The sequence below is a fragment of the Lolium rigidum genome, chromosome 1 (genome assembly GCF_022539505.1).
Source record: "Lolium rigidum isolate FL_2022 chromosome 1, APGP_CSIRO_Lrig_0.1, whole genome shotgun sequence".
Classification (NCBI taxonomy): domain Eukaryota; kingdom Viridiplantae; phylum Streptophyta; class Magnoliopsida; order Poales; family Poaceae; genus Lolium; species Lolium rigidum.
In genome coordinates, this window is record NC_061508.1 from 288882127 (window position 1) to 288908184 (window position 26058).

The 26058-nt window shown below is 44.2% G+C and overlaps 2 protein-coding genes and 1 non-coding gene across 4 annotated transcripts; all 3 read right to left on the reverse strand.

The window, feature by feature from the left end:
- Positions 1 to 5746: 5746 nt before the first annotated feature.
- TRNAP-AGG lies at positions 5747 to 5818 on the reverse strand. Its single transcript has one exon. It is a non-coding gene; the product is annotated as a tRNA-Pro (tRNA).
- A 2156-nt stretch (positions 5819 to 7974) lies between these two features.
- Positions 7975 to 8977, reverse strand: LOC124683883 (protein MKS1-like). Its single transcript, XM_047218312.1, has one exon. It carries the CDS (start codon positions 8858 to 8860, stop codon positions 8258 to 8260), a length of 603 nt encoding a protein of 200 aa, XP_047074268.1. The 5' UTR covers positions 8861 to 8977; the 3' UTR covers positions 7975 to 8257.
- A 7549-nt stretch (positions 8978 to 16526) lies between these two features.
- LOC124683884 (DNA-directed RNA polymerase III subunit rpc6-like) lies at positions 16527 to 24569 on the reverse strand. 2 transcript variants are annotated; one of them, XM_047218313.1, is made up of 2 exons: positions 23771 to 24569; positions 16527 to 16562 (listed from the first exon to the last, which is right to left on the reverse strand). In XM_047218313.1, the coding sequence occupies exon 1, from the start codon at positions 24567 to 24569 to the stop codon at positions 23778 to 23780; it is 792 nt and encodes a 263-aa protein (XP_047074269.1). In that variant the 3' UTR covers positions 16527 to 16562; positions 23771 to 23777. The 2 variants fall into 2 exon arrangements, with proteins under 2 accessions (XP_047074269.1, XP_047074270.1); XM_047218314.1 differs by lacking the exon at positions 16527 to 16562 and adding an exon at positions 19368 to 19404.
- Positions 24570 to 26058: the final 1489 nt, after the last annotated feature.

The window sequence follows — 26058 nt, forward strand, 5'->3', positions numbered from 1 at the left end:
TCGTCCTGGATAATTTCGGCCCATGGTCAAATTTCAGCTAATCTTATCAGAGAACTACACGGATCAGTTTGAGACCATGATAACTAGAACTACCAGGATCATGAATTAAAATCTGGGCAACGAAACTATACAGTATGACCATTACTCATGTATACTTTTACTTCAGACTGCTAGTAACGAGCGCAAGTACTAACCAGCTCACAGCCTAACGGATCTCGTGAAGAACGGCCTTCGACCAGGGCGCCGGAGGTGGCTGCGCGAGACTGCCAACAAATAAGCAGGCGGCGCCGCAGCGATGGCAATCAGCGGAGACGATCGGTCGGGGCGGCCGCGCGCGTAGAAGAAGAAGGGACCTTCGACCACGACGCCGGAGGCGGCGGCGGCGCAGGCGGTCAACAAGGGAAGAAGCAGCAGCGATACGATGGTCGCCCCTGCCTTTGCGCCACATCGCCGTCACAGGGAGACGAAGGTTGTACGTCACGGCCGTGCCACATCGCCGCCGCAGGGAGCCGACGCAGCCAGGCTGCTAGGGCTCATCCAGTAAATGAGGCGATTTGAGACGAACTGGACACCTAATGCAAAACACCCTCCAATAAAGAAAAATCACGTCAATACCCCTACCCGGGGGCAGCTAATATGAAAACATATCTTTTAACCATCTGGTGGAGAGGTACTCCACGAGTTTGAGAGAAAAAATGAGGCGGTACTCAGTGATCTGGAAGTGGAGTACCAACGCGCCTCAATCACTCGATGGGCTAAAATGGATGGCTCCTATTAACTTAGGAGTACTGTAAAAGTCCTCTCTCAGCAAGTTCTCAACAAGCAGTACTAGTACTTAAAATTGCATGGAGATTTAGTGGGTTACATCTCAACTGGATCGCTCATCACAAACGACCGTAACCGAAGATGCATCTACCTAGAGCTATGAAGGGGAACAATCCATCAAAACTACCTATAGCTTTTGCTCGGTGTAAGGTTGGGCACACGCCTAGGCGTTGTTTCGGCCGCCCGCCGCCACCTCTGTGTCGTATGCCACCGCATCCACCGCAGCGTCAACATCGTCATCCGCAGCCGCGGGGTCCCCATCACCCATCTCTAGTTGATGTACTCGGTTATTCTTATTTTTTATTATATTATTATCTATTATCTCCAACAACTATTAGTTAGCTATAAAAGACTTAGCTCGTTTGTACGGGAAAGTCCGTATTACAAATCTTGTACCAATAAATGCTAACCAAATTAATCGAGGATGGCAAGTTTAGCTATATCGTTAGTCTCTTCCAGCTGAAAAGCTCCCTTGGTTATAGTGAAAGCAAAGATAACTAAATTTATATTTCTAATATTACACACTTTTTTTTTTGAAAAAACTAAGTTGAAAAGTTAAATATATCGGAGGCATTGATGAGCCTAGCAAGTGTTGCGTGTACAAGAAATTTAGAGAATTCATAATTTATGATAGTTGGTTATTAGTACGTTTCAATATCCGGTATAATACAATGCATGCATTGTCAAAATTATTATTGAACAGACTTAAACTTGAAGGCATATCTGATAACAAAAAAATTGGTAAACAGTCAGGCAAAGGGTCTATTTTATACTCTAAAAGTTTCTAAAAAAATCTAACATAATGGTACACTAGAAATCTTACTATTAAGATATTTGTTAGAAAATACTCAAATAGATATATCTACCAAACTATTAAATATATTTAAACATTAATGCAGATTAAAAATATAAGGATGCGTACAATTATGTCAATGTTTGTATAGTAGAAAAAATATAATTTTGTTGAAAAATATAATTGTTTAGCACAAGGATGATTTTGTAGAAATCTAATATATAATTATTATACATTGCAACAAAAAGAATTATACAATTAATATTAATTAGTAACATTTCATATTTGATTAACTAAGCTGAATGTGTAATGGGGAAGGTGTATAACAAATAAATTTATACATGACTATAAAAGTTTAGTGTAGATTATATTTATTTAACTCGCCCCGGGTCCAAAATTTGGACCGGCGCTGGCCGTATCTATCGCCCTCCTCGAGGAAGCCACGTTTGAGAGGCACGCTAACATGGAAGTTACTACTGATGTAGAGCTCACCGTCAGGGTTCTCGGCAATGTCACACCCAACTTCTCAGGCCGTGTGGCCTTCTGAAGCCCCTCCACCATGACGCGGCCTACGGTTGAGATCCGGCCAGAGCGGCGTAGAGGTGCAAGAGCCGACGGCGACGGCGTCTTGGTCGTCTTCCTCTTGCGCCATTACTCTCTCGTTTTTTTCCCTTCCAAAGCAATCCTGGGTGTGATGTGTGTGGTGGTAGAACCGGAGAAGAAGATGAGGTTTAAAGCTGCTCGCCTGCTCTGGTGGTGGTGGTGGCATGGCGTCCCTAATGGCTGTATGAATTGATTTCACTCCCAAAGATTTTTGAATCACTATATGTGGGAGGGCGTAATTCATAAACATAATTTATATAATAAAAGAAAATGTGCATGTATAATATTTAATATTAAATTGCAATGCCACCTGCACGTCGTACCTAGCGCGAGAAAAACCCGGTATGTTTGCCGTGATTGAAAATAAAAACCGTAACCATCACCGCACGCACGCCAACGCTGGGCTGACTGGAAAAAAAAAGAGGCACGCATAGGGAGGCTAGACCCATCCGAGCGGCCTAGTTCTTCGGCGAAGTCCAACTAAATTTGGCCCGCTAATCGGTTGCAAATTAAATGTTCACATATTATTAGTCAAGGGTGCAGGCTTCTTTTGGATCGGTAATCCTACGCCTAGCTCCTGCAAGTTTCCATTGTTTTGCTTCTTCATCTACTCTCGACTGACGCCTCATATTGCTTTTGAGTGTTTCCAAAAACCCAGCATTTTGTTGCTTCCGTAAGCTCCAACAAAGGAGCATGACTATCGAGACAAAACCTTTGCGTTTCGCTTTCTCCATATTTCTTCTCTCAAAGAGCTACTAGGGAGAACACTGATCAGTATTGAAGGACATTGCGCCTCGATGTTCAGAACTTCAAACACATTGTACCACAATTGTCTCGCATACACACATTGAATCAGAATATATTCAGTATTGTCCTCATCTTGTAGATAGAGGAAACATTCCGAAGATTGATCCTGGGGGCCCTTGTGTGCTCTTCGGTCAGAGGTCCACAGTCTTGTAAGGCGCCAAGTTAGGTGAAGATTTTGCAATTGAGATGATGGGCTCCCAGCTCTCCCAGATTCAGAACAGAGCATGTTGTAAACCACCTTAGCTGAATATATTCCGGTTGCAGATCCCCTCCAAATGAACTCATCCTTAACTCCAGCAGTCAATAGTCTGGCACAGATGACAGTGTCAATTAAAATCTTTCAACCACCCCTTTTTATCAGCCCTTTTTGCCAGCCAGGCATGTTGTTTAAAGCAGAGTCCGAAATTGGGGTCCAATGGACATTGGACAATTGCAGATTTGTAGTCCAAGATACATACAAGGGAAAGTAGTAATCTAGCAGTTTAAAACTGAAGTTGCCATCTCCATATCCTCCTCTTCTCCGCTGATTACCACAACACTAGATTTCTTATAATTTATACACACAAACCACAAGCTTCACCAAAGAATTTTGGTGCCTCATGGACAAGGTTGAGCTCCGCGAGCGCTAGTTTGATAAATAATGCTACATCATAGCAAAGATGGAGATTCTCTGTAAATTTGTACATCCCACCATTGGACTCAATGCTCCCACTTCTTGGGCTTTGATAACCACACTAGTCTGGCTATCCATTGTAGAAATGAACAGGATGGTGGATGTATAGGTCTAGGATCCCTTTGTCTCAAGCCTCTGACATGCTTGATCCTCTGAACACAGCTTCCATTCACAAAACCTTTGTGCTGGCAGTAGATAGAATAATGGCAATAGGAGAGGGAAAAGATCACTTAATACTTTTGTTTTTAGCGCCTCAAATAGGAACGGTCAAGAGAGTGAGTCAAAAGATTCAGATATATAAAGCTTTAGGAGAACTCCCTTCGCTCTTCTCTATGAATTTTTCTCTAGGATAAAATTATGACGGAAATTCCTCCCTTCAACAAAAGTACACTGAGTTGCTCCAATGAGTTCATTCATGCAGGGCCTCAAACTCATAGCAAGAAGTTTCGAGAATATTTTGGGGAAACTATGGACAAGGCTAATTAATGGGCATATAATGTCCAACTTCAGAGGCATCTGGCCTTTTAGGAATCAGAGTAATCAGTGCTTGGTTTAGTTTCACAAAACCCCTACAATCTGGAGTAGCTAGATTGTGAATAGCTTCCATGATATCACCTTCAAATAACTGGCCATGCTTTCGTATAGAATAGGTCAATGAACCCATCTGGGCCAGGTGCTCTGTCACTCGGCATTTCTTTGATAGCATCCCAGACTTCATCTTCAGAGAACAAACCCTCAGTACTCTCTAGGTTAACACTTAACAGCCTCAATGCCCAGAAAATCCAAGTTTAGTGTGTGATCTCTTGGCTGCACTGTACCTAGTTGATCATTAAAATCTTGAGTGAAGATTTTCTCCTTTCTTTGTTGATTAGTTACTAACTCATTTCCCCACTTCACATCTAGTATGATTTTTTTTGCTCTACGGCCATTTGCAACCAGATGAAACAACTTTGTACTAGCATCTCTCTCTTGCAACCACCTCAACATCGATCTCTGTCTGGCAATTGTATGCTCTAGGGAAGCCAGCTAGCCAAAGATATGTAATTTCAGGATCTTCTCAGCCATAACTATCCTTGTGATAGAAGCCTGAAATCGTGTGCAGCTTCTAGCATGAAAATAATGATATTTGCCACAGCTAGCTGCAATTTAATATTTCCTGTCCTTCAAGTATTTAGTTGTGTTTCTGTAGAGGGCATCTAATCTCTTGATCCAAAATCTGAGGATCACATTGCCAGGACTCTTTGATTGCTTCAATCAAAACCCTCCAGATTCGTCCATAAAACATTGAACTTGAATCTCTTATGTGCCTGCATGTCTAGGTAAGAGACAGATGCAGGGGACAGTTATCTGAAATGTTGGAGGATAAAGCTTGAAGCAGACAATCTGAATGTTCCAATTCCCAGTCCACTGATACAAAAGCACGGTCAATTCTAGTAGGAGTAGATACATCGCGTTCATTGCTCCATGCATATACTCTATCATCAAGATACACAGCTCTTTTAACTCGCGTGAATCCACGAAGTGCCTAAATCCCCCCATCATCCTTTTGTCCAGGATTGCATTATTCTTATCAGCTTCCGCCAGGATCAGGTTGAGATCACCTATCATCATCCAAAGGTCCATTGCAGAGCAGCCTGAATTCTGCGCTAGCTCCTGCAAAAAAAAAAAAAAAAAACTCCTCGTAGTTAGCTAGCTTCTGTCGACGACACGCTGAATCCTGTTATCGTTGACATCTGCGTTTTGTTTCAGTCAGACTGTCACAGTTAGTTAAACCATTTTTACGTGGCCAGAGCTTTGAGTTTGTTTTCTATGATGGCGCGTCCCCACTTCGCCTGAAAACTGATGGTCGTCTCATATCGATGAAGCAGGAGTTGGTTTGGATTGTACTGACAGCTAGTTTTGATCCAGCTGCACTTCTGCAAGTCCACACGAGGCAGGAATAGCAAAACAAAACGTTGCTTCGGGTGTGTTGTTACTGAGCTGGAAGGAACCAAATCTAAAAGGGAATCGAAAATTCGTTTTATACAAAAAAGAAGGAAAAAATTGGGGCATTCCGAGAATTGAACTCGGGACCTCTCGCACCCTAAGCGAGAATCATACCACTAGACCAAATGCCCTTGTGTGTTTAACAAAATTGTACCATATTTGATTACCATATGTAAACAGTGCATTCTGCATAAATACCCCATACAAGAATTGGTCCTTCGATGAAAGAATCAGATTTTGTAGTCATGTTTTTGTCCTAGCAGTTTGTGTATGTATTTCCTTACTTGGTGAAGGGCTTTCTCACACTTATTTTTGTCACAACCGCCACAGATCAAGACAGTGTTGTGTGTCGTACATTGGAGCCCACATCCCGTTGTATGATATAGGCACTGGTGGTGCCGGCGGTCGCAAAGGCGATGACGCACACACAATCGTCCACTAGGGATGCGCGCGTAGTCATGGCGACGGTGGCCTCCGTGTGTCATTGCGGCAGGGGGACGACCCACGACGACCGCAATAAGGAGATCAAGTGGCACATCAGTGGCACTCGCTGGCAGCGCAAATATATTTTTTGTTCATTGAGTGGGCAGCTACCATCGCATGAGGATGCTTGAGGCGCCAGCGGTAGAGTATAGCGCTAATGAGCACAAAGGCACATTGACACTGTTTGTTTCCCGCTAGCTTCTAGCACTAACGCAAAGGATCTGGCGGTATGGTGAATGTTGTAGTGTGACTCGTACCAGTATAGAGTGGCAACGGCCTGTTTTGCGCCGAGACATGGGCGCCCCATAAGAGTCGTGGTAGTGGTCTTAAGGTGGGAAGAAGTCCCAAAGGTTTCCTAGTGTCATTTTGGCCTAGCGCGGAGTACTGACTGATGCAACTCGCGACCGATCCCATGATCAATATGCTGATTTGAACATTGTTCGTACCAAAGGTGAAAACCCTTGTCTTGGTCTTATAGGACTGACTCAACTGCGAAAACTATTTGTCATTTCCTTGTTGAATGTGTTATCTACTTCCTATTATGATGGTCTTCATTCACTGGTCTCGACATATATTTACAACCCGACTTGGTGATGATGGCGTGAAGGCGTTTATCTTCATGAAGATATTGTGGAATAAGTCGATTTAGTCGTAGTAGTTTCTTTCATATCTTGTAATGTTTTGGTCATGGTTATCTTGTTATGTACTCTATAAAATAATTAATAGTAACGGTTGTGGTCCGAGTTTTTTAAACTCCCTTTCTAAAGAAATGGTACTGCCATTCGATTCATATTCATTGTCGATAAAATGAATGTATCTATAACTAAAATGTGTCTCGATACATTCATATTAGCAACAAGTAATATAGATCTTAGGACCCCCAAAGTTCCATTATCAGTCCGAATTTCTTGCTATGTCACCCTGTCTGTACATATGGTAATGGAAAGAAACCTGCATTACAATCTTTGCAGCTCCTAGCATTCTCACAACTTTCTCATATAATACCCTAGGAAAACTGGTACCGCGTATGCCAACTCTCTCAAATCTGGCCACCGTGATCAAGGCATCAAGCTGTACGTAGCTAGCTAGATACTATATCGCAAGTGGATCAACGAGAGTTCTTCTAAATTTCTTCAAGTAGAAGTGGTCTGCATGTACGCAATGAGTTCTTTCGAATCAAGCACATATAGTTCATAAGATCATTTGCATTAGTCGTCTTGATTTGGTAGAAGAAACACATTTATTACTTGTGTGAAAACCTATCGATCAGTTAACATATACGGAGTATATGTATTCCTATATTTGGCAAAGGGCTTGACCCACATGTTTTTGTTGCCCTTGAGCATGATAAAGTTATCAAGACTAGATCCCCACAAGGTTCCACATATTAGCCTGAAATTTCTCGCTCTGTCAGTACATCTAGTCAAGGAAAGAAATGTGCATTACAATCTCTGTAGCCCCTTGCACATATACAATCTCTTTATCTCCTCGATTGAAAAATTGATTCCGCGTATGCCAAGTCGCCAGCTCTTTCAAATCTGGCGCCACGGTGATCAAGCTGTACATAACTAGCTAGATACTATATCGCTAGTGGATCAATCAGAGTTCAGCTGAATTTCTTCTAGCAGAAGTGGTTTGCATGTACGCAATGAGCAATGAGCAATGAGCATTGAGCAGGATATGTATTATTTGGAGTCAATCACATAGTTCATAATTTAACTAGCTGTTGCAATCATCTCCCTGTCAATTACAACTTGCACACAAACTAAGCGAATCAACAAATAAATCAATTTCATATATCTCGTGGGTGCACCACACCAGTATGTTATTACAATTAATGTACAGCAAGAACTGCAACCAAAACCAAGATTAACACCAAGCACATAAAATCAATACCGCAAGAACCTACACTATTTAATTTACAGCTTTGAGAACCACCCTAGATGAGACCGGGCTAATTTGATCATCGTGTGAGGGGAGCATGCGAGTTGTTCATGCAGAAACCCTAATGCATATTGAGTTTAGAAGATTTCTGAGTTCTGACTTCTGACCATATGTCGCCGCCACCGGTTGAGGGGTTGATCCGATCACTGATTCTGAGAGGACATCGGCCCGAAGATGTCGAGGAAGGCAGACGGCGAGCCGAGCGCCTGCCCGCCGGCGGGGCTCAAGAAATGGTCGCTGACTTGGTGCATCCAGGGGGAGATCATGGGCGCCTCGCCCTTGAGCGCGCCGCCGCGGAGCGGGCTGAGGTCGGTGAACAGGAACCCCGTCGTGGGCGACGGCGATGGCCCCGCCCACGACGGCGGCACGGCCTGCTGCTGCAGCCTCGTGGCCGTCACCGACACGGACACCGCAGGGCCGGGGCGGTTCAAGGCGCGCGCCTTGACGCGCACCGGCTGCGCGGACCTCCCGCCGGCTCTCTCCGTGCCCCTTGGGGACGACGACGTCGACGCCCTCTCCTGCCCGTCGTCCCCGGCGCCCTCCGGGCCGGTGAGCCGCTGCACGAGCGACATGAACTCGTGGGCCTCGACGTGGATCACCTTCGGGGACACCATGTAGATGATGACCGGCTTCCGATTCTGCTGCTGCGACGGCGAGGGCGACGACGACTTGCCGATCTTCCGCGACGCGCCGTGCACGCCGAGGCCCCTATGCCGGGCATCCCCTTCGTAGCTCGTTGCGGCCATGGACGGAAGGGGAGGATACCTACGGGCCGGCGACGGCGACGACGATGGATACAGCTACCTTGCGCGGTAATGGAATGGAATGGATATGTGCGACTTGACTTGAGGGCGAACACGAAAGGTACGAAGGGGACAGCAAGAGGTTTAAACCGATCTATCATCTGTGCTGTGGGGGCAGAATGGGTTATATAGCCATGACGCCGTCGTGGCCTCTTGGAGTTTTTATGGCTAAATCGAATGAGACAAGAGTTTTGAGGCGCGGCACGTGCTCATGTTTCATCCGGTGTGGTCGCGTCTTCGTAGCCCCAGTTGTGCTGCATTGTAGACACGCCACCATCCTTTTTTACCAGCTAGAAGAAACCCATTTGATGTGTAATACGTGGTGATGTTTATTTACAACAAAATATGATGTTTGGTAGAAACAACACGTGTTGAATATATATGAGAAAGTTTTAGTTAAAAGATCACCATAAGTTACGCACGCACATGGACAAGACTTGGAAAACCCTAGCCGTTAGCTCACTTGCCTCCGCCTCCAACCTATCTCTTCCATCTGTTGATTGCGGCAGGGGACATGGGAGGCTACCATCAACTCGGGGGCATAGCATGCATGTGTGGTTAGAGTTTGTTTCCAGGTTATGTTTTGGTCTTCGGTTGTTGGTGGCGGGCAACGACGTCACCGTCAACATGCAGTAAGTCCCCCGTACGCTCATTTTGGTGGTGTATCTTGGTGTTGCTAGGAGGCATGCGGAGGTTGGTTTGTTCTCCCTTGTGTGCAAGACGACAAAATTTGGTGTCAAGTGATCGATTCGAGAGTCCAGGTTTGTGCATGAAGACTTCCCGTTTGTCATCAACAAAGTCAAGCTGGATCTGGCAGGGCAACAACGATAGTGGACCGTCAACGCTCTCATTCTTGCGGTGGTAGTGGTCGCTTGGTAGACGATTGACCTTCACATCGGCTTTGAGGCAATGCTGGAGTTGTGGCCGGTGGGAGTACCCATGTTGTAGCGTGCAAAACAACGATGTCGTGTGAGAAGTCACACGAGTGAACTCCCAAGAAACCTTTATGTATAGGTTTTCAAGAGATTCGGATCCGGTATGGAGGCATGCTCTCCCAGTTAGTTGTGCACGTTAAGATGAATGCGGAAGACCTAGAGGGGGAGCAAAGCTTTAGGTTTTGTGTGGTGATATTTTTTGTACGGAGGAGCGGCCTCTTATATATAGACCTATAACGAGCCACGATGGAAGACAATAATCGCCCTACCCGTCCCGATATGACTACTGATGGAGGGTAACCATGTGCATCGATCCTCTTATATATGAAGCTCCTAGTGGAAGGTAGAGAGACAAACATTGTATGTTGGTCTAACTCACTCGATCTCCACTAGCAGTGCAAGAATACACTTGGTTCCATCACTTGCGATGCAATTGTTGTGTTCATATCACGGGCTTATAATCCAAAATTTTGAACAACGTTGTCCACTTTTCTAGGTTGGAACTTCGCTCTTCAAATTGTACTCCATGCCTGGCTTTGGTGTATATATGACAGTTTAGTTTCTCGGCATTTCCCTAGGAGAAACCCACTTGAAGTGCAACATGATATAATTTTATACTCCCTCCATCCTGAAATAAGTGTTTTAATTAAACTTTTTTAAAACTTTTTGTAGATACAAATGTATGTACAACTGAAAATCATCTGATCTAGATAAAACCGAGATAATTGTCTCTGTCTTAGGCGCTAAGGAGGAAGATCGATCCGCAAACTGGTTTCTTTTGTTGGAGGCTCGTACATTGATTTCCTAGGGTGAGTAATAAGGTGGCGCATGATCTAGCACAATTAGGTAAGCGTGAGTGTGGTGTAATGCATGAGGCAGTTCCTCCCTATGTGTTGGACTCCTTTTTGCGTGATTGTAAAACGTTATTACCTAATCAATAAAGCTCACCCAGTTCAAAAAAAAAAAGGATGGAGGCCGTACTAGTTCCATAATAGTGTTTGGTTTGCACGTCTGGCAGCCACAACAGATCCTGCCTCCATCTGACGCAACACCTCGTTTGACAATGCGTATCTGCCCCCTAAACCAGGGCCCACACGCGGTCCGCAGGCAAGATTTAGCCGACCAATGGAAAACCATGGCCTTTGGCCCCCAAAAAAATATAAAAACGAGCGGCGACCGGGCAAGGGCTGAGAGCCCCGCGGCAACCAACCCCTCGGAAAAAATAATTAAGAAACACAAGCTGCATGACGACCATCTTCCTCATCATAGTATACATTTGGTGTCCACGTCGGCAATGAGCAAGGACGGCGACGTGGAGCACTCCACCTCGCGCCATTGGTTCCCCCAGACCGCCAAAGTCAGCTCGCGCAACCATGGACGCGACTAAGGAAGGCCTCGTTCGATGGATCCAGCGCGCAGCTGTGGTCATCTTTCCTGGTGGCCAATTACAAGTTGAAACATATATGCACATAAAGTTTTCTTTCCTTCCATTTTTTTCAGCGGCAGGCGGCCGGCCGGCGATCGCCGGAGCGTTACTCTTCCTGCGTACGTTTCGCCGGCGGAGCTAGGGCAGGTACGGCGGCCGTACAGGTCAAGCACGCGAGGGTGGGAGGAGACTGCGTGAAGAGGCGATCGATGACGGCTTGACCGGAGGAGTTTTCGAGGGCGCGCGAGACGATCGCGATGACCAAATGCTTGAACACGTTCTTGGTTCTTCTTCGCTTGACGCGTAATTTGTAACATAGCTCGATCGGGTAGATAGACTATGCGACACTGGGACGGCCTCGTGCGCTCGATCCTGCAAGACTTCGGCAGGAACTAGGGACGGATTTGTGGACAAAAGTGTTTTTCTATTGAACACGAAGCAGTACATATAAACATTCTTTTTAGCAGAGCAGTATAAACATATGATTATGCACGGGCCACGAACCTTCGAAAGGAGCCGCAGGTTAAAAACGTGGCATATATTCACCCGGCCCAATCCGTCATCGATCATTGACGGCTATGGGTTGTTCCCAACTCATCCAAACTTAAACACAACCACGGCTCACATTGTCTGCCACATTTTAATTAGTTGTGTCCGGCAATGATATTGTTGAAGGTATTATTTTGTGAGTGTGGATTTCTCCTGAAACGATGACAGCGCTTGTGTACTGTTTCCTTCTAGGAGAAATGGTGTCTTGGTGATGTTTGGCTAGCTGCTACAAGGAACACATCACTGTAGCGAAACTTTTGCTTTCTTTAAAAAAATTGGTTGTGTACATCCGTATTGCTATTAGAGCACTGAGTTGTTGCAGAGGCTGGATATAATTGATACATTCGTGATATTAATATATTCTGTTTATCGAAAAATACTAATTAAAAGCCTGATGGTATTCTAATTAATGAATAATCAATATACATTAGCCTTGAAGGAAGCAGTACAACCCAATTCCATATGTACGGATCCGTACACATAGGTCCCATATAAGTGCGGAATTTGTGCATCGATGGTGGGTGCCGACACGCATGACTGCATCTTTGGTTTTTTTTCCAACGAAGATTTTGGTCTTATCCAGGAACATGAACGACGCCAATTGTGAACCGACGTTGAACATGTTGCCGGAGCGTATAGTACGAGGCTAGCCGGACTTGTTGCCGGACATATCTGTGTAGGGATGAAAATGAAGCGGACGCGGGCGGAACTGAGTGGTGCCACATTTATTTTCATATTCTTTTGTAGAAACAAAAAATAAGACATATTCTTCGGGAACAAAAAAAAGAACGGATACGAACCAAGTACGGTGCAGAAATGGAGCAATGCACATGTTCCTCGAAACCTTCAAAATCCTTGGGCCATGCAAAATAAATCAAGCATTCAGCTGAATCAACAAACATGTTCCCTAACACGAGGGAAAAGAGGAAGGCCGAACCATGGAAGAGACCTAACATGTATGAAGGGATTAGTTGACAAGGTCATGTAATGGGGTTTGTTTGACTAGGACATGCACATCAAATTTAAAACGGAAATTCCATTTTAGCCGGAAAAACGTTGTTCCGTTTCCGTTTTCATTTCCGCAAAAAAACTTTGCTTTGATTTCCGTATTGCAAAATTCTATTTCTGTTTCTATATTTATATTTTGTTTCCGTTTTTCCACGGAAAAGTCAGAAACTTCCCGCTCCATTTTCACCATCTAGCGAGATGGCCGTCCGATGAGATGGTGATCACGAGGTGAAGGCGGTCCGACGGTGACTCATATGTGGCATACAGATTAATGACCAGTTGCCCATTAATCTAGTACAGTACTACATCTTCTTGGCAAGGCCACTTTTGGGCAGTACCTTCGGAGCTGCTTCGATCTGTATGCATGCGACGTGCCGTCAGGTGCAGGCAGGACTATTTGCGTCGCGTCGCCAAAAGATTATCACTTTATCATGAGCAGCAGGTAGAAAGCGCCACGTCTTTCTCACGGCCGCCGCCATTGCATTTCGTTTCTACCCCACCATCTCATGAATAGGAGTAGAAAAATTACCGGCAGCAGCAACACGGCGTCCCTTTCTCCCGGTTTGACAATGCAGCAACTTGTGATCTGACCCTGATTCAGCTATCGCGGCGGAGTGGTAGAAGCTAGCGTGCAAGAAAGCGCCACGCCATGCGCACGAATGATCGACAGGGAGGGTCGCGATGGTGTTAGCACGTTGCAACTTGGATTAGCTGATTAATCAATCCGCCTGGCAGGGTTCCAGGAAGAAGATGCAGGAGACTTTTGGATGATCCAGGACCCCTGCCCCGGATGTTATACCCTTTCCAGATTCAGCTAAAGGCCAAGGGATCCGCTCGCTCACCAGGTTCCGTCCCAGCAAAGCAGAAAAAGAGACGGGCTTCATATAGCATCTGGCCACTTGGGGTCAATCGATCGGCCCCGGTGACTTTTGCAAACCTGGTGACGCCTGCGGTTACACTTGCTGCTACGTTCTGCACTCCACTTATTCTAAAATACAGTTGTTGGGAGTGGTGGAGCTCCTTTCAGCCCTCCCACCTCCCCGTTGTAAGTAGATCGATCACAAAATATGTCAGAACAAACATACAAACAAATAAGCGGACAAACTCTCCCTCGAAAACAAGAACAAAACAGAACTACCAGTCAAACCAAAATTCATCCAAGGAGCGTCAACTTAAATAGCTCGGTAAAATAACTTGACAAGAGCACCACATTTTGGACTTTCAGCGAGTTAAAAAAGAGTTTCGGTCTTTCAGGGAGTTAAGAAAGAGTTTCTGACTTTCAGCTATGAAACTCACTTGTAAAACAATGTCAACCTTCCCACAGTAGCAGCAATGGACAATTTTTTGTAACTGTAAATAGTTCCCGAGGAATACAGCAGGACAGAATAAACGGTTACACGTGAGACAACAGTAAAGGGAAGTCATTAGCCTCGACCTCACATTTGTTATAAGCTCGCATTTCAGATGGAGCGGACACATCTTTGGGTGATATGGGTAAACCAAATCATTGCAAAGGCAGATAATAATACATCTAGCTAGTACACGCGGAGCAATCAAATGCACATGATATAACACAACTCGTCCGAGTTGGTTCAGGTCAACCCCAAATCTTGGAGATAGAAATACAGCCAGGGATACAGACTGAAAATACATGCTAGTTTGAGCCTGCCAAACAACATTCAAAACTGCAAATACAGTTCTTTGTGAAATCCTGAAGGTCGCAAGCTAAAAAGAACAGACAAACAGCTACATCTTGCCTTCCATAAGAAATGCTTAAAGTTGACATGTGCACACTTTCTATAATAACCTGTTAAATATATCCCAGCATATCCAAAGTGTTCTGCCACGCGTGATGAACATTGATAGTCTTTCAGTTCCACAGAACAAAGGAAATTGAAGAACAATATTCTACTAGCACTGTTCAAAAAAAATCGGCTGATACAACGATTAATCGGCCAACTAATCGTTAGTTGATGGTCACCGATTAGCCGATAAACTCATTTATCGCCCGATTAACTTACTTATCGCCCGATTAATCGGCCGATTTTCCTATTAATCGCTAATAGTTAGCCGACCGAGTTAACACCGACAAGCGATTTCCTCAACATTGTCTACTAGGGTAAGTTACTAAAACAATTTTTAACATATCACACATTATCTCCAGCACACCCGCAGCCTCCAACGAGTTGACAAAGGCTCCAGAGAATACCTTATAAAATTATTATTTTACAACAATGATAGAGGAGCAAATATATAAGTAATCTACGAAGGACCTGGTGTTACACAGCCCAGCTTGATTTCACATTCTAAATGTCTTTATCATGATGATGCTTAATGTAGATGGAGGTCAACCAATATTACAGTATAAACCTCACCAGCCACCAGCCCCACCTTTCTTTTCTTTTTTTCATAATAAGAGCTCCTCTTCTCTTTTATCAGGGAACAGTCATTTTCAGTTCATAAGCAAAAGTACATAACCCATGCCATCCATAGCATTGGTTTGAATTGTGATGCAGGTGATGATATTTTGCAAAGATACACCTAGGTGAGCCTAAGTGTACTACTATTAGAGATACAAAGTTCTGAAGTTTCTTACTCTGAGCATTGAGTCAGAACCATCTGAATTCTGATATAACAAACACTAAATCTTGCAACTTCAGTTTTGTTTTCACATGAGCATGCTCAGTGTCATTACAATATCGAGAAATACTTACTAGTTACTACAATTCATGATTGAAATCAAAAGAAATGTTCTTGAGATATCAAATCGTGCAAACAAAGATGATGAAGATAATAATAATAATAATAATAAAATAATGCGGCTAATCTACATGCAAATCAATGATGGCAAAGGATATCACAATTCATAAGAACTGATACAGGTCAACCCCCAGATTCTTTGGAGAAAAAAATACTGCCAGACATAGAACTGAATATGGGGCTACAACACTGGCCTGAAAGGGCAGATCTCACTAGTAAGTCCATACTAGTGTGGTTCCGGCCCGCCAAACATTATTCAATTTGTAAATACAGTTTATTGCAAAGTCCTGATGGTCTCAAGCTGAAAAGAACAGACAAGCAACCACACCTTTCCTTAGAATGCTTAATGTTACCATGTGCGCACTTTACATAATTTGCTGAAGATATCCTGACATATCCAAAACGTCCTGCTGCCTGAGCAATGTGTTTGTTTTTTTGTTCTAGTTTACAAAAAAACAAAATAAATTTTACAAACATATTCCAGTAAGTTTTATAAAGAGTTTAAAACTTTTGATACATTATCTCCAGCACACCCTTAGCCTCCCTCGAGTTGACAAAGGCTTTACAAAAAAAAATACAACAATAATAGAGGAACAGAAATATAAGAAATCTCGGAAGGGCCTAGTGTTACACAACTCAGCTTGATTTCACATTCTAAATATCTATAGCATGATGACTCTTAATGTACATTGAGGTCAACCAATATGCAGTATAACCTCACCGGCCACACCTTACATGATTTTTGTTTAAGAGCCCCTCTGCTCTTTTCTCAGGGAACAATCGTTTTCAGCGCTTTTCAAAGTAAGATGATAGATGAAGATAAACAAAGTACACAATCCATGTCACCCATAGCACCGTTGTGAATTGTGATGCAGGGAAGGATGTTTGCCCTCGATGCTAATAGGGCTATAGGTAACCCTAAGTGTACTAGTTTTCTAGCTCAGGTTTCCTACTCTGTCCGCGCCACCTGAAATACCAAACCCGAAAACATGAACTGAACTTCATAGTCTGTGTGCTGAAAAAAATGGTAACTTGTGCACTCCAACTTCCAAGTCCTTAAACTTCCCTATAAAGCGTTGATAGTATAAAAGCCGATTCACAAAGCAAGTCTCAAGGCCCCGTGGCTGCAATTAGACAATAGGTTGATAATTAAGGTAGCTTGAACTTGGATCTTGTGTTAAGCTAACTAATAGTATCACGAGCAACAACCAACTATACAACAAATTTAAAGAGGCGTTGAGAAGATGCAGAGAAATTGTTCCAACTCTTCGATTAGCTGGTTTATTTAAGTAATCACTTAATGTACTCCCTCCATTCACTAATGTAAAACCTATTAGTTAAATGGTGGTCGGGAAAAACTCGTGCATAGCCTTGTTTGTATATCCAGTTTTCAGTCTAGCTAAAAACCCGTCAAAAAATTCTACTCCCTCCATTTTTGTATATTGGGCGCATCTCAAATCCCTCAATTTTTCAGAATTAAGGCATGTCTCATTAATGACAATTTTAATTGGGGCGTTTGGTGCATGCGGTGCCCTTTTCCTTTCTCCTTCCAATTCTGCATGCATGTGGGAACACTTCAGTTTTTGTTGAGGTGTGAATGTAGAAGGGTTTGCATGCAGCACAAAGATCCCTTGTTCACACCGTAGCTATTCCCATTCCATGAAGCAGATCGGTGGAAGCCAAATGGTGTATAAAAGTAGACCCTTTTGCTTTGCTATTCCATGAAGCACCGAGGTGGAAGCCAAATGGAGAAGGATGGAGAAGGAGAGATGGAAGACGTCCATGGAGAAGGAGAGGTGGATGGCGTCGATGTAGAAGGAGAGGTGGAGGGCGAGGTTGATGCCGTCCAAGTTGTGGAGGATGGCGATGTGGAGATCACGCAAGGCCAAGTAGAAGAGCTGGAGGATGAATTTCAGAGGGCTCATAAAAACATCGAAGATCTATTTCATAAAGTGGATCGTGCAACGAACGTCGAAGCTACAGATGCAAGGATTTCGCCTAGGTACGTCCAAACCGCTAACCTCGTGCAAGATGTGGTACACAGAACCTACTCCAACCCGACCTCAACTTGCGAGGTGTGCATTCATCCAGCTTTGTGCCTCAAGTGTGGCATCCGCGGTGAGCCTTCCATATTTCTTTGCTTAGGATGTAGGCTCCCGGTACCAAAAGATTTGCGTTGTTGCGAAGCTTGCGGAAATCCTTGCCTGTGTGACAACTTTTGGTGCAAAGATTGTGCGACTACGGTGGCGATAAACAAAGAAGGGGTATGCATAAGGTGCCGTCGCAACCCATCTATCTATCTCGAGGACGAAAAGAAAGCGCATAATGTGCCGGATAGTCAAGTTTAGATTCGCCGGAATATGTAATGGTTTTATATGCTTCAAGTTTATGCTTCAAGTTCACGGACACACTTTTACATATTCTATCACCAAGATAAGCTCATAATAAGGTCATATAAAACCATATTCTCACTCACTTTGTTACATAAACTTGAAGCATATAAAACCATTACATATTCCGGCGAATCTAAACTTGACTATCCAAGCACATTATGCGCTTTTTTCGTCCTCGAGATAGATAGATGGGTTGCGACGGCACCTTATGCATACCCCTTCTTTGTTTATCGCCACCGTAGTCGCACAATCTTTGCACCAAAAGTTGTCACACGGGCAAGGATTTCCGCAAGCTTCGCAACAACGCAAATCTTTTGGTACCGGGAGCCTACATCCTAAGCAAAGGAATATGGAAGGCTCACCGCGGATGCCACACTTGAGGCACAAAGTCGGATGAATGCACACCTCGCAAGTTGAGGTCGGGTTGGAGTAGGTTCTATGTACCACATCTTGCACGAGGTTAGCGGTTTGGACGTACCTAGGCGAAATCCTTGCATCTGTAGCTTCGACGTTTGTTGCACGATCCACTTTATGAAATAGATCTTCGATGTTTTTATGAACCCTCTGAAATTCATCCTCCAGCTCTTCTACTTGGCCTTGCACATCGCCATCCTCCACGACTTGGACGGCATCAACCTCGCCCTCCACCTCTCCTTCTACATCGACGCCGTCCACCTCTCCTTCTCCATGGACGTCTTCCATCTCTCCTTCTCCATCCTTCTCCATTTGGCTTCCATCTCGGTGCTTCATGGAATAGCAAAGCAAAAAGGTCTACTTTTATACACCATTTGGCTTCCACCGATCTGCTTCATGGAATGGGAATAGCTACGGTGTGAACAAGGGATCTTTGTGCTGCATGCAAACCCTTCTACATTCACACCTCAACAAAAACTGAAGTGTTCCCACATGCATGCAGAATTGGAAGGAGAAAGGAAAAGGGCACCGCATGCACCAAACGCCCCAATTAAAATTGTCATTAATGAGACATGCCTTAATTCTGAAAAATTGAGGGATTGGAGATGCGCCAAGTATACAAAAATGGAGGGAGTATCGCAAATCATCCAATAGGCAAGTACCTTGGTCCCGGAGTTTTTCAAGCCGCGCCCGAGTATACAAAAATGGAGGGAGTAGCTAAAATTTCTGCTGAGGCAGTTAAGTCCACAAGAGCGGGATACAACTGATGCTATAGTGAAAGCTAGGTACGTTGATTTAGGATTTTACTGTAACACCTTTATATTCTGCCAAGCCAAATTTCCTAATGAAATTACAGCCAACAACACCTATTTGTAAGAATGTTCCAGCCACTTCCTGTTGTCTATTGTTCTTGTTGGAATTGGTGATGGACCATGGGATGTGGCGCAGAAGTTTGACGACAACGTACCTGCTCGCTCATTTGATAATTCCCAGGTGATTATCCTACAAATTACATCTGACCTTTAGAAAAAAAAATCTGCCTCACAATAACAGAAAGGTGCATGAATACTTAACTTAATGCAGTTTGTGAATTTCGCAGACATTATGACTAAGAGCATAGCAAGTGATAGGAAGGAGGCTGAATTTTTGTTATCATCATTGATGGAAATTCCTAGACAGTATAAAGCAACACTTGACCCTAAGGTTTTTTCAACCTCACCTGAGTCAATTAGAGAGATTGTTTGACCTTTTGGCGATAGTTATGCCATTTGAGCACTTTCTTCAAATCTCTTCTGTTTCAGTCGTCGGCTCATCAGCAAGGAATACCTCCAAGAGTTCCTCTGCACCCACCGACAAGGAATCCTTATTCAAGGTCTACCAGCTTTGACCAACAATCTGGTGTTTATTCACTGTGTAGTAGCTTGGGAAACAAACAAGTGGCTTTCAGGACTCAGAAAGTTTCTAACAGCAACAGCCTGCAGCTACAAGGAGACCTGACACTTCAGAATGTTCTCTACAAAGCAGACTTTTAGGTATCTTTTTGTGTTTATACCGCATTCCCGCCATCCCATACCCAAATATGGATAGATAAATTCAAAAATGTGTACTACAACTTTGATTACCTACACCACCAAAAAGCCTGAGGGTACTTTTGGATGCTGGGGCTTGGGGCAGCTAGTTGATACAGTGGAACTATATGGGGAACTATTAGGTGAAAATGTACAATGCTGTCAAAATGGCGCTTACAAGTTCCAAAAGTTCTCAAATATTTCACTACTATAAGGAACTATATGTTCTACGTCCATGCATATTTTGAACTCCAAAGTTACTTCACGCCATAGAAGAAAAGAGTGACGTATACTTATTGCAAAGTACTTCGAATATGAAGCTGAATTTTTGCATCATGTAGAACGTACCATTCTACAGTAGCCTTTTCAGATCTCTTTTGAAAAACTGATACAGACTTCACAAATTTGCACATTGTGTGCACTTTTACTGGAAATGTCCCTGGGCCTATAGTGCTTCGAACTTTCTAGTTCAACCACACTGCTAGCTATATTTGGCTTATCCTCAACAATTCGCGTCTGCCTTTAAAACTATTTATGCCCTGAAATATTCTAATTTAGCTGTCAAAAATATGATAGACTTTAGCTTCCTATTCTACATCGACACATGCACTTGCATCTTGCGGCCCTTGCAGATCATTGTGCTAACTGCATGATCCTCTAAACTTTAGCAGAATAGAAACTAATCTTGGCTGTTTGCGGTCATGTGCTATATGTACGGATAAATCGGAAGATCTTGCATTTGGATGTGGACATCAAGTGAAGAAAAGTTTCCCTTACTTTTCTCGGAGCATTTCTCAGTCTTGTTGTATATGCTAATAGCTAACATATATAATTCAAAGGCTTGCAATGACTGGATTTTTTTTGATCTGCTGCCCTATGTGCCAGCAGCACATAACCACAAGGATCAGGCTGTACTGATTAAAAACTGTTCTCTGATACTTTTGAAGCCCAAAGGCATCGCCAATATTGGAAGAAGCTCAATGGAAAATGTTCTCAGTCACATAAATTTTATTGTTCTCCTTCTTGTACTTGGTGGTTTAGTGTTCTTACTGCAGTGCGATGTCTTCAGTTAGTGCTTCAGGGGCCCGGTTGGCATGCAAAAATGGCATTTCCATTTTCCGCAAGGGAAACGGGAATGGAATGGTTGAGTTGAAAATTACTGTGTTTTGAACGGGCTTTTACTGCCTTTTTAAGGTAAGGCACTCCCTACAGTTTTAACCGCAGTAGTTGGCATTGAAAATGTGGCCTAAAAATAATACTCTTATTAGGGCATCTCCAGCGGCCCAACGCAAACAGACGTTTTGTGTCCATTTTGGTCTGCGCGGACAAAAGAAGGGTCTGCCCACAGCCTAACGGCCCGACGCAAAGTGAACAGCCTGTCCGTTTGGACGCAATTCTTGAACAAATTTGGGGCAGGTTTGCGTCCACGCGGACACTGCCCGCGTGTCCATGTGTCCGTCAAGAAGCATCTCCTCCTCCCTCTCCTCCCTAAATTAATGCATGGAGATGCTTTTTGACAGACACAGGGACGCGCGGACAGTGTCTGCCTGGACGCAAACCTGCCCCAAATTTGGGCCATAAATGCATCCAAACGGATAGACCGGTCACTTTGCGTCAGGCCACTAGGCTGGGGGAAGACCCTTTTTTTATCCGCGCAGACCAAAACAGACACAAAACATCCGTTTGCATCAGCCGCTGGAGATGCCCTTAATGTCTTTTTTAAGGCATAGTACTTTTGACTACAAGAAGTGGGTGCAGATGGGCTTCTAGTGATAAGCACCAAAATCGAGCCCATCAAATTAATAGAATCATACAGTTAACTTAGTATTAGGAATTCCACCAAGGTAAGAATCACATAGATGGATCATGTGGAAGGAACATCAGATAAACTGTTTAGATGACAGATGCACACTACACAGTCATCAATTGTGGACTGTCATAGTAGTATGATAGTAACACAGTTCGTGCCAGTGATCTGAATACAGCCTTAACCCTGTTTCCAGTTCAGAAAGGGCCTACTTCCATTAATAGACAAACAAGTTATGTGAAAGGAACACAATCGACCACTAATTAAACATTCCTGCACGTTACTAGTTCAGAAAGGGCCTACTTCCATTAATAAACAAGTTATGTGAGAACACAATCGACCACCAATTAAACAATCCTACACAGAGATGTACATATGACACCTATGCCTTATTGACAAAGCAACAAGACACTAGTCAAACTCAAATTCAACAATTACAAGGGTAAGGGCCTACACCAACAGATAGACAACAAAAAATGCCTAAAGACTTCAATTGCTTTCACTTATCAACAGAACAAACCTTTTAGCAGTGATAGTAAAAGTACTACCCGCAAGTTTACCCAGAACCAATATGTGTGGAATGGTAAATCTAGGCAAGAAAAGGCTTCACGGAATGCAAGATAATAACAGTCAATACCTGGTACGTGTATGGTAGCTCGCATGAAGGCTAGCCAGGCCTTGGGGTAACACAATCATGATAATTGGATGGCTGGGCTAGCTCTACGCTGTGGCCCGCACGCGGCACGCGCTTTAAAGCACCTCCGCGCCTCTGCAGCGAGGGCACATGGGTGGCTACAGCGATGCAACCTGTGTACATGAGCATGCGGGTGATTTGTTGTGCTCACCTTCCTTAATCTTCTTCACCTACTCCCTTCTAATCACACAGCCATGCTTGGAATCAAAATAAGCTCTACACGAAAAAATGCGTGTCGATGATATGATATTATGATTCCATTCTAACAATCGGTTCCGAGTTTCACTAAATGTAAACCCCCAATTTCATCTTCTTGTTTGGAGCTTTTCTAAACGAATTTCGTCAAATTGATCGAACATGGTCAACCTTCCAAACATGGTAAAATTGATCAAACATGGTCAGCCGTTTGAACATGGTCAACTTATCCTTTCTGATCAACAAAATTGTGCTTCGATTCATGACGAGGTCAACATGAAAATCTTGCGCATAGACTGTGCTTCCATTCCGACAAACAATTCCGAGTTCCGTTAACTGTATCTTCTCAATTGCGTGTTCATGTTTCGAGCTCTTTTAGATGAATTTCATTAAATTGATGGCACATGGTCGACCATTTGAAATTTCCTATAAGGACTAGCTTCATCTCGCCATTTTCCACAACTCGTGTTGTAAGTTTTCTGTTTCGGCACTAGTAGATGAATAGATCTGATTTCTTAATCTCTATGTCATGTGAGTGGTGTACGAGGTAAGTCTACCATGTTGAAAAAAGGTGATAGGAACATCACTAACACATTCATCACCGGATCTAATGTGGATTTCGTTTTTCACCTCATGCAAGTAAATGGATTGTGGGCAACCAAACGAAGTGGAGAACATGGCTCAAGTGCCGTTCTCCCATGGCCATGCCCATCCCTGGACCACAAAATTTGGCCCAAGAAACCAATCCCACCCTAGGTGGGCAACTAGGACCTTATATAACACCTTGGCTATAAGAACATCACACTAACAGAAGTATATAATTTATATCATGGTTGTGAGTTGACTGAATCTGTCAAAGTTTACAATACCGAACTTAATTAAGCAAGTGCAGATGCTATAGGATTTGTTCAAGGTTGATAATGACTCTACTCTACGGCTATTGGGGTGTTCAACTGCAGTACTGCACTATTTGGAGAAGCTACACCAAACACTTGAGAAGCTACACCGAACAGTCCCGCAAGTGAATGATAATGCCAATTCAGCAATCTGAAATTGGATTCAGCAATCCATCCTAGCACAATTGATATGCAGAAGAGGGCTCACCGCACGCCTAGAAGTCCATCTGCAGCCACTTCTTGTAGTAGACGCAGGTGGTCGGCGAGATGACGCCATCCGGCGAACACTCGTCCATCCTGGGGCAAACCCCGCAGGGGATCCCCTCCATCATACCGCCCTGTGGCGCGCCGCCCCTCCGGTAGCACACCCTTCCGGCCCTGACCGCGCTAAACTCCCCCTCCCCAGTGCTCTTGCGCTCCTCCAGCACCCTGTCGAGCGCCATGGTCTGCAGGATGTCCCTGATCTGGTCGATGGTGTACCCGGCCCTGGGGTCGTCCCGCTCGACGCCCTTGTGGACCATGTCCGGGGTGGCGGCGCCGAGCCTGTCGACCTGGTCGAGGCACCTGCGGCGCACGGCGGCGACGGCGTCGGTGTCGAGCTGGCCGTTGTGGTACCAGGTGCCGCCGGTGATCTCCGGCGCGGGCTCGATGCGCGCGTCCATGAACACCTTCTTGGCGCGGTGGCGCACGTCCGTGACCTCCTTGAGGATGCCCCGCTGGACCAGCGCGCGCGTGGACTTGCTGAGGCTGGCCGTGGTCAGCTGCGTCGCGCGCCGCAGGTCCTGGCTCCACATGCCCTTGTTGCCCGCCAGGTAGACGCGCTTGTAGACGTCGCGCTCCGACGGGGGCAGGTTGTTGAGGATGGCGGCGGAGATGGGCGGTATCTCCGGCGCGTCGGCGGCGGGGACGGGAGCGGCGGCGGGCTTCGCCGCGGGGATGACGGGCTTGACGTCCGGTGGTGGTGGCATGCCCGAGGACGGTTCTAGGGGGCGCTTGCGCGGCGGCATGGCGGCGGCGGCGGCGGCGGCGGCGACGAGGAGCGGGCGGCGGTGCGGCGGCGTTGCGGTTGGATTTGAGGGTTTCTGTGACTTGGGCGTTGCGTTGTGACGAATGCACTGTTCCGATGCTTCAGTTGGGCTTTTTTTGTAATCGGCTCTGAGCATTTAACGGAGCTTAGAAAGGCTAGTAAGTTTATGGGCCGGGAAATGGAAAAGGAACTTGAGCTCTCATGCTTTAGCCGACCCCTTCGTTTCTTAAGTTTTTCCAAAAAGAGCAATTCCAAATTTTCCTATATGTACATGTGCGGCTGACCTCTGAATCTGCAAAATATTGTGATGAATATTCTCATTTCATCTTTATCGAAAAAAAATATTCTCATTTCATGGGTCTATAAAATAATAATGAGATAAATGTTAAAATAGTAGTGCTCTGATTTCCTCTTCTTGACTCCTTTCTTCTGAAACATTTCAAGTGTATTTGAAATTATAGTATTTACATGTTGTCTATTTTTCAAAAAAAATTGCAATGCAGAAATAACTTCAGCAACACTGGGTCTCCAAGGTAGATCAAAATAAGGTTAGGGCGGTCTTCGAAAAGATTTTCATTGCAAAATGCAGACCCTAGGTTTGTTTGAAGGCCGAAAAAACAGAAAGGTACAAATCCATGAGTGGGTACTGCCTGTCTTGAAATACCAAAATTCTCCAAATAAACATCACCTACACATAGTATAATACATGAGAATTAGTAATTATTGGTGAAAAAGAATTCACTCATGGATGCAAAATAATGATAACGTTGAGCTAAAATAACAAATATTGGTGTTTCTATTTGCACGAATATGCAGCTGCAAATAGCATTAATACGCTTCCACACATGGTATTTTTAGGAAAATTTCGGCAACATGGTTTTAGTTGTCCCAAGACCCTAATCTCGAAAATTTGATCAAAGTTTTCTTAATGGAAAAATGTGTGGATGTCAACATCGGATCGATGGGACACAACTGAGAACTAAGTTCTTTGCAAGAGAGAGTTAGCAAAACCAAGTTAACCCTAAAACAGTTTGGTTTGCACTTGTTTATTTTTAACTAGCCAAACTTCTATGTAAGACACTCCCGGTACCTGCAAATCCAAAGCGACATCTTAGAAGTCACAAAAAGTTCCATGGAAAGGACATAGATACAATGTGTATCAATCATGTAAAAGAGCATATTCAGATTCAAAACACAACTCTAGGAAAAAGAAAGATGCTCCCTCTATTCCATATTAGTTGTCGTCACGTTAAATCAACTGCGAATACGAAATGGAGGGAGTAGCTAGAATTAGTAACTCGATCAAATTTTGGGCTTCTTATTCATTTCATGGACAGTATTACACCTGGGCAAAACTCGGGCTAGACGAAGTAAGCCTAACTCACTTGGTTAGGGGTGGATGTACGATCCAACCACCCATATTTAAGTCCTCAGCGACCCGAATTTGAGTTCTTATTTTTTTTAAAAAT